Raw genomic sequence first — 13,975 nt, forward strand, 5'->3', positions numbered from 1 at the left:
ATGTTGCTTGGTGCCAAAAATTAATGCTTTTGGAACATACAAATTCTTGGGTTGTTTTAAGTAGAAATTACAGAAGACAAGATATCATGACAGTATGAACTTATGTTTTTTATCTATATCTATATCTACATCTATATGGAGGCCATGCTTGAAGAAGGTTACAAGCTTAGCCAGCATTCTCCTCACTGCTGACCCCTCCAGAGACAGATACTGCGGTCTCAGCCAACAGCCCCCTTCACTGATTCCAATTAGAACCAAAACTCTGTCCCCTTTATGCCATCTGAAAATATATGCAGACTGGATCTTGCAGTGTGTAAACAGGCCTGCAGATCAAGTACCTGTGCTGCCCTAAGCATTTCAAGATGGCCAATATTCATTCTAGTCTTAAAGTCATGTAGAAGAAGTGAAATGGAGACCCGCTCGTCAAGTTCAAACTGAAGTTCAAGGAAGTCTATCTAATAGTTCTTCAGGAAATGTCAGGATCTTTGGTTTATATTGTCAACACATTAGTGTTTAGGTATCAGCATGGGGTTTAATTGTGTGACAATCGAAGCTAGGTACTTTGGAAGGGTGATGAGGCATCTGCAGTCTTTCCAGCAGGTTGCCTGTTCGAATCCTGATTCGCCAAGGTGCCACTGAGGTGCCACTGAGCAAAGCACCGTCCCCACACACTGCTCCCTGGGTGCCTGTCATGGCTGCCCACTGCTCACTCAGGGTGATGGGATAAATGCAGAGGACAAATTTCACTGTGTGCACTGTGTGCTGTACTGCTGTGTATCACATGTGACAATCACTTCACTTTTTTATCTAACTGAAGCATTTATGTAATTTTTTATCTCCATAGCTATCTCCAACCACCTCTTTAGCCCCTTCAGATTCAGAGGCACAGATGTGACCTAGAGGAGTTGATAACCTCCAGCCAGATTAAGGTACTTCAAACGCCAAATCAGATATGAAGATCAGGTGCAGATCAGGTGACCAGCTTTCACAAAATTACTGACTGCTCCTTTAGAACACATCGCGGTACAGATTCCATTTTCATTATAGCAGGTGTGAGTGAACATTTATGCATTATGGTGTGAGGGAAGGAGGGGACGATTAACGTGCATGTTCTCATCAGGAATAGAATCTGGGAAATAGATGTTAGCAAGGAGCTGAGATGCTTTCTGACATTACTCCTCAATGCAAAAAAAACCTCTTTGCCATCCTCTCTGTCAGAATTATTGTTTGTGCTCCAGGGGTATCTTTGAGATTTTCACACTTATGATTTATGAAGAAGACTTTGACTCTAGCACATTTTCCAGGTGTCAGCATGCATTCTGAGTATTGTGGTTTTCAGCATTGTGGTGATTGTTGTTATGGCTAAAATGATCCTAAAAACATATCTTTAAATCCAAAAGGACCACTGATATAGAAATAAAATGTTGTCGGGAACTCACCTAGAGGAGGGTGCCAGCCCACCACAGGGTGCACACACACATGCACACACACAAACACACACACACACACATACACATACACTTCACTCACAGATTGTCACCTGCAGCCAATTTAGAGTCACCACTCTACATAGCGTACAAGCCTTTGGACACGAGGAGAGCATGCAAATTCTGGACACACATTGTCTGAGCTTTGATAGGCCAAGTTGTGATGCTTGCACGATAGGACCTGAGCATCTTCACAATGGCAGAGCATGCATGGTGTTCCGAGAAGTCTGGTCCCATCCAACAGAAGAGCTGCTGTGGCACAAAAAGGTGCCATCACATTTCACAACGGCAGCAGGATTCACTATGAGCATAATGCAGCACAGTGGCTAAAGAACATACATTGCAATGCCTTTTCCAGATCACCATCACCAGGCTACTGAGTCAAGTCACGCCGCCTCGTCATCTGTTTCACCTGACGTGTGATAAAACTACTTCCTGTTTCTCACCTCAATGTCTGGTCTTGACCGCGTTCTGTCTCTGGTTTTGCTAAAGAGCTTAACGGCCGTCCGAGTCTGAGTGTTTCCCTATTCCTAGTCGTGTGTTTCTGTACCAATCTGGTTTTCCGTCCACGCGTGTTTTCATCATTGTTCGGTCAGCTGTATTCGCCTCCATGTTCAGTGTGTGTGTAATCAGTATTCGTTTCCCTGTTTGTTTCCCCGGGTGTCGGCTGCTTGTTCCCTTCTGTCGTCATCATACCTTTTCCTCATTTGTGTCCATCTTTCCCAGTTCCCCTCTCCAAGTTCCCTTCTCCCAAATAACTTCCCCTTACTCAATTCCTTTTGCTTTACTTGCCCCTGGCCCTGGTTCTCTTGTTTGGTTTTGAATTCTTTTGAAAAAAATATTTTGTAGTAGTCTGTGTAGTAACAGGTTGTCAGAATTAGGAATTTTGGGAAGTATTTTTTGATGTTTAGAATAGGTATTGAGGAGCCTGATTTCACACTAAGAAGCTGTGGCAGTGCTGATTTTAAATATGTGTTCAGTTGTAGAATCATAAATCCATATGCTAGAAATTTCAAAAATATATAATTTTTAATTGCTGAATGTAGTGGCACCGTTTCACGTTACTGCTGCTACCTTTTAGTTTATTAAATATTTATGTATTTCATTATGTGCTAAGAGTTTAAAATACTCTCAATAAATCACATCTTTCTGCCACAGACAGGATTCTTTTTTTTCGATCGAAGGAAAGCGCGAGAGAAACGTGGAGTAGGAATTTGGGTTTGTTTCAACAACCACAAAATGAACACAGGAAAGCACAAAAACAATTTTTTTGCATTAAGGCAGTCACCAGGGCCCAGGGCGCGGTTCTGAAGACTGGACGCCGGCTGCTGGAGAGCATGTGTCTTTTAACCGGTCCGTGATTGAGGCGTGCACCGGTGCGCCGTGTTTAGGGGGTGTGGCTAGTGATGTATGCTGAGTCTGTACTCGGGTGAGAGTCCTTGTGTGCGTGCAAGGCTCTTGCAGGGCATCACATAAAGTCCCTTCAAAATATAACAGTCAGTAATTGGAGTAAATTGATTTGTTTATTCAAATAGTCTGTACTTTGTTTAATGGTTTGAAAAGAATATATACTGTAAAAGGTAACACCGAATACATTCCTATTAATAGTGAGAAACTAGATTCTCTTCAAGCTGCCATTCATCAGGTCAAAATCAATAACCTCACATTAGACCGAATGAAGAGGAATCACGATGCTGTTTATGACCGACTCGCCCCCCATTATCTAACTCAGCTGAAAGAGAGTAATGGTTGTACGAGCGCATGGCACATGTCCGCCCCCGTCTTTCCAAATCATTTAAAGTGACTGGACAGCAGAGTCCAAGTGAGAAACCACATGCATGTTCTGCAGCCACGATAGGAACATAGAAATTTTAATACATTAATAATGCATGTGACAATTACAATCAATAAAAAAGTTTATCAGTCCATGTCACAGACCCTCCTGGCAAAAGAGAACTAAATACTGGATGCCAGACTGATCCAAAACAACACAACACAACGTTTCCAGCATTTTTTTTCTGTCCACAATTATTACCCATTTCATATCACATTATAACAAATTTTCAACTCACTCATTATCCATAACCACTTTTTTGTGGCTGCAGCTAAAAGAAGGCTGGGAAATGTATAAAAGTTTGCCATTTGATGAGAGTTCGACAGCTGCATGAGACTGCAAATGTAGAAGGCCACTCTGGTGGCACTGTAATCACCTCCCTAGGGTTATTATATCCCAATATTGATTTGGCATAGCGAATATGTAATGAGCGCAGTGGCTCAGGAGTGCGTCCAGATCCATCTCTCAAAGCACCAACTCAATTAGAATGGCCAGAATTAAGTCTATTATCAGTGGATAGTCATCCTTGACCTATTTAAAGGTGCCATATGAACCTTTATTATTATGTGGTGTACAGTTACAACTGCAGAGTTGGATTATGTCTTTATACATTTTTTATGAAAACATTATATTTTTTCATAAAAAATGTATAAAGACATAATCCTAGAGTGGTCCACAAGCCATTATTGGATTATTTGTTACAAAAAATCCTACCACAGAAAATTCCTTTTTGACATTTAATCAGTGGGATGGAAAGCAACTGATTTGGCTAGGGGCCATCCCAGTGAAGTGGTCACCCTTTGAGGTTTAGAAAGAGGAGGGAGGCCATGGCAGGATGTTTTTTTTTTTTTTATCAAAAACAAGCTCTAAAATAATCAAATGATAGATTATTCTGTGGGAGGCCATAGTGTGACGTTTTGCACTAAAATGCCTCGCTTACAGCTGACCTCCTTTAGCAGCTTGGACGTGTGGACAACAGCGGGTGGGTTCAGGGTCCACTGATGGAATATGCACAAGTGAACTGTTGTCATCAGCCAAGTAGCTTCAGAAAACCAACCAGACTGTGCTTTCAGCATAAACTACGACCAGTACTGCGTGACAGAACTCACTTCTTACTGATGGATAAATCAGTCCTCTGCTCATATTTGATCTACAGATTCCCATTTATTACACTGTCTTGCTTTGGGACTGGGTCTAACCACAGGTGTAGTCTACATCTTGTCCAATCAGGGAAGTCTTCAATTTCCTGGGGAAATTTGGAGTGCTGCTACTCAGGTAGTACTACAGTGAAACGTTTTATTAGAAAACATTGCAGGCTATCCAGTGGGTCTTTGCTATCGAATCTCATAAAACATGCAAACAGATGAGGAACAGCAGAGCTGAGCCGTGAGAATATTGTGTTTCCATTTTGTATGCAGTGTTTTCAATCAATCATAATTCCATTATGTTACATAATTCCCTTATTTCAATATAAAATTAAACACTCACGTCACGTCACTGTGAAAAATAATCAACATCAAGAGAATTTTAATCAAAAGTAACTTTTGATTAAATTAAAAGGGCCTACATCAACCAAATGCCAGTCAGCCCAGTGGTCTGTGATTCTTCAATCACATGACTTCAACTTCCAGTGTTAATGCTGTGAATCATTGGACCTGCATGGTTTCAGATTAAAACGGGACCAGATTGATCTCAATTACATGAGGTCAAGTGACAGCCAGTCCTCCCAGTGGTGGCCTAGTGGGTAAGGAAGCAGACCCATAATCAAAGGGTTGCTGGTTCAAAATCAATGAGGTGCCTCTGAGCAACTGCTCCCTTTCATGGCTGCCCACTGCTCACTAAGGGCGATGGTTAAAAGCAGAGGACACATTTCATTGTGTCAGCGTGTGCTGTGCTGCAGTGTTTCACAATGACAATCACTTCGCTTTCACTTTCAAAAGCTCACCTCAGGACATCTAGTAAATGTGTTCTGTAAATGTGAATAATGTGATTAAATGTGTTCTGTTTAGCTGTCAATATTACCCCAGCACCCGATGGGAGCCAATTAAATCACAGAGACATAAGCATTGGTGAGCAGAATCACAGTGGTGCTATTCAGTCATGTACTACTTAATTCGGCTCTAATCCTCAGTCCATATAGTCGAGGTGTTTTTCTCAATTAGAGCAATTAGCAGAATAATTTAATTGTACCCCCCTCGCACGCCTTCCTTCCTGCTCTGAAGAGTATATGCCATTAATTCTCCTATCTATAACCTCATTTATATTTGCCAACCGCGTCTTCTTCTAAAGCCATGCACCTCAAGACAAAGAAACAAATGACAACAGGAAACATCGAAGAAGATTCACAATCAGTGTTGCATCAGCAGGTGAAAAATTTATCATTGTGGATCCATCGCACTCCTCCTCCTCACTTGATTTCAATGCCCTGGTCCATTCTCTTCAGCTGCCTCACCCTACAGGCAGACGCCAGAAAGGCGATGGCGGCGAAGAACTCGCTGACAAGCGACACACAGGCCAGCGCCAGCGACCAGCCGAAATGGATGTCGATGTCATCCAGGGCTTTCCGCCCTGCTGCCTGCAGAGCTTCCTGGTAGGCAGCTGCCGAGTAGGCCTTATAGATACAGACGCCGGTCAGTGATAAAAGGGCTGAAAAACAAGCGAGGGGTTAGTTTTTAACCCACTGATTCTAATGCAGACACAGAGAAGATGCCTTTGGTTTCATAATCCGTTTCCCCCAATGTTGCCAAAAAACTCTCAACCGTGGGTTTGTTTTATTATTCATTGGCTTCATATCTTTGTACCTCTAGGACAAGGCAAAACAGAAGGACTGACGTATAAGAAATTCATCATTGCAGCTCTTGCAAGCAGATATTGAATCTCTTTCTGCAATACCAGCCGTTCACTGCAATACGCCTTCTCTCGACTCCTCAGACGGAATTTAAGACACGTGGGGATGGTGTGTGAGGATGTGTATCATTATATTTTAGACCTGTTATTCATTTATTGTGCAGTGCTTTTGTGATCTTTGTGTACGAGAGGTGCTGTTAAATAATTGTTAACTCCTGTACAATCAATTAAAACAGCATGTTTAGTAACTGCTATCTGGGATCACATCTAGACAATAAACTGGACTGGTCTGCTAATACTGATGCACCTTACACACTCGTCCATGAACCGGAAGACCACAGAGTCAAACCCTACTTACTACCGTTGTGTCCCTTAACCCTGAGTGTCTCCAGGGGGACTGTTCCTGTAAATGCTGTAAATGTAAATAGGAGGACCTTGAACAGCCTGCTCTCTATAATGGACAATGGCGCCACCCTCTACACACCCTGGACTGGACTAACTGGCACTAATTTGACTCTTTACTGGCTTGTATGGACGATACATCACACTGTGTGTATGGACAGTTTTTAACTTGCCACATATTGGATACCTTCCTTTGTATTTTTGTAGTGTGTATTTGTGTGGATGCATATGTATGTGTGCTTAAGTGTATGTATTTTGCCTATATAGCTACTAGTCACCTACATTTCCTTCGGTTAAATAAAGACTATCTATCTGACTGTCTGTCTGCCTGTGTATCTACCTATCTACCTATCTGTCTGTATATCTACCTATCTGTCTATCTGTCTGTCTGTTTATCTACCTATCTACCTATCTGTCTGTCTGTATATCTACCTATCTGTCTATCTGTCTGTCTGTGTATCTACCTACCTATCAGTCCAGTATCTACCTCCCTGTGTAAATGAGGTAACAGTTTTCTTAATTCTTGCTATAAAGCATGTGCAGTACTTCACTGTAAATTGCATTATAACATCACATTACGACCACATAGAGGGAGTTAAAGATTTTTCTTCTTTTTCTAATTTCAGATTTAGTGTTCACTGTAATAACCCCTTTTTTCAAAGAACGCCTCCAAGGTTTCCAAATGTCATCACTTCTCATGAGGGACGACCCAGAAGGTTAGCAGCTTACCTCCAAAAAGCAGGAGACATCCAGTCACCATCAGCAGAAGATAGGCGCGGGCCAGCACGCTAACAATGCCCAGCATCCCCCCGACCACCATCACGATCACGCTGAACGGCAGCAGGACCACGAAGGCGCCGTGCATGTCTGTAGCGAGAGGGAGGGGAGGGAGGCCGGCACTTTCAGCCTGTCACTGCTTTAATTACCCAAGCTTAGCATGTGCTAATGACATGTACATTTAAACAGCTTCAACTGAGCTCTGCATGAAAAAAACTGCACGCAGCAATGAATGAAGACTGATGAAACCGACTCACTGGTGAAAGCATCTGCATTGTTCCACAAGAGAAGATCCCCTTTGGGGTTTGACACTGTTGAAAAACGTGTGTGTGTCTCTCAGATGATGTTAACGTAAAATGACTTCACTCTCTCTCATCAAATGCTCGTTCCTTCACATCTCTGGTGGAAGTCAACTTGGTGTTTGCATGAGGGGCGAGTGTCCTGTTGCAGTGCATTCTTCTAGAGAACAAAATTAAAAGGGAAGGTAAAAGGACGGCGAATTACAGTCTGCTTCCCTGGCTGTGGCAGTGCAGGCTTTCATCATAGAATAGTTTCACCAGGTTTTTTCTTTTTGATGCAGATGGTAAAGTGTCTCTGCAAATCGCTGTTTTCTGGTGCATAATGATGCACATGATCAGAACGTAATCATAAAAAAACATAATAAATAACAGTTGCAGAAAGCAGCATTTTTTTTGGTTTTTCCCCTAAGCTCGATTCAACACGTCAGATTCAAGTATCAGATTCAACACGTCTCCTTTCATCATGCAATCTGTCACTTCAGTTTAACTCATCTGAATGCCAATCATCTCACTGACTGAAATTGTATGTATTTTCTAAGCTTTACCAGGACAGAACTGTGAAAAGGTAATAAGGGTGTAGCACCACATAAAGGGAAATATATCCTTCTTTCCAGGACCTCCCTGAGAAGACGTCATTCAGGTTGTAGTGTTTTCACATGGACCTCAGACCAGGGCACTTATGGCTGGTTGTCATGTTAAAAAAAAAATTATGCTGCTGAGGGCATGTGCCGTTTTATTGCTTTCCATGGCTGTTGCCGTTTGCAGCTGACATTAAATGGGTAAATGTGCTCCTTTTACTGTGGCTGTCATGCATGTAAGTGGATTTCTGTTCATTAGGCTTACAGAGCTGGAGCAGTGTTCAGTTTTTTTGGTGTGTGTTTTTAATTACGTCAAGCCATTAGGGAACAGTTATTGAATAATCTTATCAAAGAATTGTTTTGATAGTCAATCAAACAGTGACAGAAAAATCCAGTTAATTAGTTGTCAATTTCTGATGCCTTGTGATCTAGGATTTCTGAGCTTTGCTCAGCACCTGAAAACCTCTAATGTCACGTTGTCTAACATCTAATTCCCTGTTATAGTATGTCACAAGATTCCTTTATCCAGTGTTATTTAAGTATATTTCATACATAAAACTATGAGGAATTGGCTCGGTTAAACCTAGTTATAGGCTGTTTATATAACTTATATATTTCATAGTTGAGTACACACTACATTCATAATCATTTCTGAAGACTGTGGGGAAAGTCCTAGAAGATGGTGAGATGATTCACCCCTCCCCCTCTACTAACAGTAAACCAACAAGGTTTTTTCTTGTGTCAATCTCTTAAACAAATCTGCATACTATAAATATCAGACTGATTAACATTTAATGGACAATAAGTGACTGATTTGTAACCTTCTGAATTCTGTGGATTACATCCATGTTCAGAACATCAGTTTAGTATAATAAACTAATCATCTCTCTTGCAGTATTGGCTTAATTTGCATACCACCAATCAGAGTCAGGGAGTCAGGGGTCCCTCTAATAAAACTGGCTTGTTGCTATGAGAAAGAATAAAGCTGTCATTCTAATGTTACTGTTCGTCTTTCTTAGATTTGATCAGGTGGGATTTACACTAGCGCACATTCAAGTTTATTCACTCATAAGCGAAACAGGCCTGTCACCTCACCTGTCACCGTGGACTTCCTGCTTTGGGGGTGGGCTCAGTAAAATAACTGAGGCAGTGTGGTGAATGGGGTCCTGTCTCCTTCTTCTTTTGTTTGTTTGGTTTGTTAAAATATTCTTGTCTTATACATGTCTCTTCTGCTATAAATTGCACATTTTTACACTATATTTGTAAATGTGTACAGGTGTGTACAGTGCTTCACACTGTATCGATGGAGGAGGAACAGTAAACGCTCACCGAATGTCATAGATCTTTGGTTATGAAAGCTTTTGCCTTTAAAAGGGTCTTTTTGCCTTTGAGGGTCATGTTCTGTCTTGGCAACCCACAAATTTTGTCAGCAGACCATAATATTAGAAGGAAAAAGTCTACTCCGTGGCACTGAGGTTTATAAAATGCAGGTGCAGTTTACCTAAAAGGTGTTGATGTCTGCCAGAAGCAGACATTAAATTTGAGTCTTAGATGAGCAGCAGATTAAAGCAATTAATACTCAGGCTTTTGGTTGAAATGAACAAAAAAAAATGCTCATGCACAGGGGTGCTAAAAATACCAGTTTTAAATTACAGAGGTTTGCTAAAAACATGCTTTCTCTCTGTCAGATCCTGCTGTGATGGCCTTTCCCACTGACAGTCGAGATGATTATTGTCTGCCTGGCAGTTATCTCAAATGCATGGAGTTTACATATTCTCAGTCAATGCAGCTGCGAGTGGTTCGAATGAGAAAATTAAAATATAATTTACTGATATCTCTCTCTCCCCAGGGTGCTAGAACAGTGTGCTTGTTCACATTGACCCGGCGTGTGACATTCATGCTTCATCGCTGATTACGGGTAAATGAAATGTCACCTGATGCGCCACCTCAAACAGACAGAGGACCCTACTTAACACGAACGCAGGAACACAAATTTCCTTTCCACATTCTCAATATCGACATTCTCGATAATGAATCCGAGATCTACGTTATTATCTGCCTATGTAAATCTCCCGTAATCCCTAATCCGGAGTTCAGAGCTGTCTGAGATATTCTTTTGTTTTATTTTGGCCACCATGCCAGTTTTCATTTCTTTTTTGTATTCAGTTCCTAGATAAATCTGACTATTGTGTGCATTTGTTCCTCTTTTCCTTACTCAAGCCAACAGAAACCAAAAGCGCTATCAAACTGCAAGGAAATATTTAAAAAGCAGCTCATTCAGATGCCAGTCCACTCATTAGTAGACAGATAACTGTCATAATACAGGACTGCACACGTGGTAGAAACAGAAGAGAAGCAGTGGGTCAAGGGAGATGGATCAATATTAAGAGCACAACTACAGTCTAGGAGAAGAAGAAAATTAACAGCCAACATCAACATCAGAGGCCACAAAGACATTAATTATCCTGAGAAGCGCTGACTCTGTATAATGAGATTAGTTGAAGAATGTTCTAGGTGTTTTGAATGCATAAAAGACTAGAAACCAATACCCAATGGAGGCCTAGGAAGTAGTGTGCTTGAGAAACCATGTTAACCATGGCCAAAGAGTGCCATTGATATTACACTAGTGAACAAGCCCCACAAAGCACTACGCTTTGTGCCTGTTTAGTGATATTACTAAATATAAACCCTTTCACCTATTACAGTTTCAGAAGAGCAGAAAAGGTGTCTACACCAAACATGCTGGCCCTACTTTCCAGCTGGGAACCATATTTTTTCTCATTAGGAATTCTGACAACTTGTGCTTCATCTTGATTGCACTGGTTCTTCACATTTACATTTACATTTATCAGACGCCCTTATCCAGAGCGACTTACAATCAGAAGTTACAGGGACAGTCCCCCTGGAGTTACAGGGACAGTCCCCCTGGAGCAACTTAGGGTTAAGTGTCTTGCTCAGGGACACAATGGTAGTAAGCGGGACTTGAACCTGGGTCTTCTGGTTCATAGGCGAGTGTTTTACCCACTAGGCTACTCCCACCCCACACCACAGAACTGGTGGTAATGTTGCCATGTTCAGTAGATTGCACCAAGGCTCAAAGAGTGTTGGCAGGAACTTGTTCAAGAACCTGCTCCCCCTGTGGAAAGGGGCTTGTTAGTCACCTGATTATCTCTCTTTAGAAGGGAATTGTATCTTTATCTCTGCACACTTCATACGGAACCACTCCATCTCTTCTCACTGGTGGATTTCTTTTCTTTTTTTTTTCAACATTATTTTGTATCTTCAACACAACCGAAAATCATTTCACACTGAGCAGAACTCAGTGACTGAAAATTGAGAAGTGTGTTGAAACATCCCCAAAGCACAAATCTTTCAGCAGTACAAAAAAAAAAAAAAAAAAAACGATTGCAGATATCAAAATGAGTATTCACACCGTCTGCAGTTGTTTATGCCCAAGTGTGTTGCAGGCCTTTGCACCGGCAAGAGTAGCGTATTAACAGAAGACATCTGATTATTCCAGCACTGTTCCATGGCTTTAATGGGATTCACTGGGCTGTAGAAGGAATTTTTTTGTAAACATGAATAAAAGATACAAAGCACTGTTTGGTATCAGTATTTAGCCTCAAGTGTAATCTGACACTTACACGTTTAATAATTCTGTATTTATAGATGTAATTGTATGTGTTTAATGGAGTTAACACAAACTCTAACCAAAGGAACCCTGCTGATGTGGCACAGTGACAGTACAGTGACAGTGTTGGTAGAGAAAATGACCTATGATGAAGGGGGTGTGGGATGCAGACGATGCGTGGCAAGCGTGGCCTTTCACTATTTGCCCTACTAAATGCTTTTAGAAGCCTCTGTAAGGCTAGTTGTTACTACTGTGTGACTGAGGGAACAGCAATTTGCTGCGTGTGTGCAGCACGGTGTGAAACCATTAGATTTGCCATCTTGCAAATTACACTCTGTTTGAGCGCACGGGCGGGTTTAGCGGGTCCGCACGTCGAAGGGGATCGATACTTTCGGACGACATCGAATGGCTCTGCAAAAAGTGACATTTAGTGCAATTACCTTCGTAGATCATTTACACGGGAACAGGTGCTTTAAATATTTGAGTTTGGAGAGGAGAAGAACGGTGACTGAGTGAGGGTCAGTTACAGTGTCAGTACACATATCAATAAATGTGTGTGTGGCTGGGTGGTGTTAAAACGTGCCCATATGGATGGAAATAGTTAACATCTTCTTTCCAGAAATCTCACATTAAGATGCTTTCCTACTCAAAAGTCTGTGTTACATGACACAGGTTTCTTGTATGGATTATTATGGTTTAAAAAAAGGTTTAAATTAGATCTGCTAGAATTTTCATTGTTAGAAGCAGTACCGTTATTTGGGTGAAAAGTCCATGATGCTTAAAATGAAGCGCCTGATAGGTGCCTTTCACCCTCGTTTGGATCAGTACATGTGAAGCGAGCGCTAATATAAAGTACAATGAAATCGGTTGTTTCAAATTTCTGTATTTTTCAGCATGTAAAAATATCAAGAACGGCTTCTAAATCAAATGCACAAATAGATTTCATAAATGTGCAAGTAAGAGAAGGTTCTTACTTAATATTTGCCTTTCTGAATATGTGAAGTTCCCATTTCCAAAGGGATTTATCAGCGAGGAACACTTGTTCTGAACTGCAAATGCAAAGAAAAAAAGGTGTAAATAGCACTCTGACATTTGAAAGAAAAGAAAAGCATCAGGACTCACAGTTGCACGTCCTCCACAGTCCGGTGTGCGAGCTCAAAGACACCGAAGAGTTGTGCTTCCTCTCAGAAACATGGATGATGTACCAAAAATCCGTTCCAATGGCCACAATCAGGCACACAAAGCTGAAGACCCCGACAGCAGCCGAGAAAATGCTCAGCGCTTTCAGCGACATTCTCAGTCCTCCCAACGCACATGCCCACCAGAGCGACAAAGAGCAGAGAGTGCCGGGTTGGTGTGGAGCATCAGTTGGCTCCTCCTCAGCCCAAACCCCTCTGGCTTTCCCCCTCACGGAACAAGAGCGTGGCTGTCGATCACAAGGTGGCAGCATGGTCCACGGCTAGAGAGACGCACACCTCCCTCTCGCATGCAGTGTCGCTGTCACTGCCGTTCACACATACGATCTACATCTAAACCTGATTATGGCCGCCGAATATGAGTTTCTGCTACAGATTTGATTGCACTGATTCATTATGTTACTGTTCGGAATGTGTCCTGAATCAATGACAAAATCGGTGTTACATGACACAGGTTTCAAAAGATTTCAATTAGAAAAGTCCTGCTATGTTGCTATAATTATCATTGTTAGAAGCAGGAGGGTGGTTAGTAGCCTAGTGGGTAACACACTCGTCTATGAACCAGAAGACCCAGGTTCAAATCCCACTTACTACCATTGTGTCCCTGAGCAAGACACTTAACCCTAAGTTGCTCCAGGGGGGGACTGTCCCTTTAACTACTGATTGTAAGTCGCTCTGGATAAGGGGGTCTGATAAATGCTGTAAATGTAAATGTACTTATTCAGTACTGTTATTTGGGTGGAAAGTCCATGATGCTGCAGCAAAATAGGCTGTTCTAGTGAGGAGGTGGTGTGGAAGCATCACCTAGTGTCGCTGTCACTGCCGTACACACATACAATCTACATCTAAAACAGATTATGGCCAGCGAATATGAGTTTGTGCTACAGATTTGAATGCACTGATACGTTATCCATGACTGTTAGG

The 13,975-nt window shown here is 41.8% G+C and overlaps 1 protein-coding gene across 1 annotated transcript; it reads right to left on the reverse strand.

The window, feature by feature from the left end:
- Positions 1 to 5,211: 5,211 nt before the first annotated feature.
- Positions 5,212 to 13,305, reverse strand: tmem114 (transmembrane protein 114). The gene is made up of 4 exons (XM_028985951.1): positions 12,978 to 13,305; positions 12,830 to 12,904; positions 7,300 to 7,437; positions 5,212 to 5,967 (listed from the first exon to the last, which is right to left on the reverse strand). Exons 1-4 carry the CDS (start codon positions 13,303 to 13,305, stop codon positions 5,729 to 5,731), a joined length of 780 nt encoding a protein of 259 aa, XP_028841784.1. The 3' UTR covers positions 5,212 to 5,728.
- Positions 13,306 to 13,975: the final 670 nt, after the last annotated feature.

Source organism: Denticeps clupeoides, chromosome 7, assembly GCF_900700375.1.
Source record: "Denticeps clupeoides chromosome 7, fDenClu1.1, whole genome shotgun sequence".
Lineage (NCBI taxonomy): Eukaryota > Metazoa > Chordata > Actinopteri > Clupeiformes > Denticipitidae > Denticeps > Denticeps clupeoides.

Excerpts from the sequence above, each read along its gene's own strand:
- tmem114 (XM_028985951.1), bottom strand. The coding sequence starts at position 13,305 with ATGCTGCCACCTTGTGATCGACAGCCACGCTCTTGTTCCGTGAGGGGG. Across the intron at positions 7,438-12,829 it reads TTCAGAAAGGCAAATATTAA|ACATGCACGGCGCCTTCGTG; the intron begins GTAAGAACCTTC and ends CTCTCGCTACAG. Across the intron at positions 5,968-7,299 it reads ATGTCTCCTGCTTTTTGGAG|CCCTTTTATCACTGACCGGC; the intron begins GTAAGCTGCTAA and ends CTTGTTTTTCAG.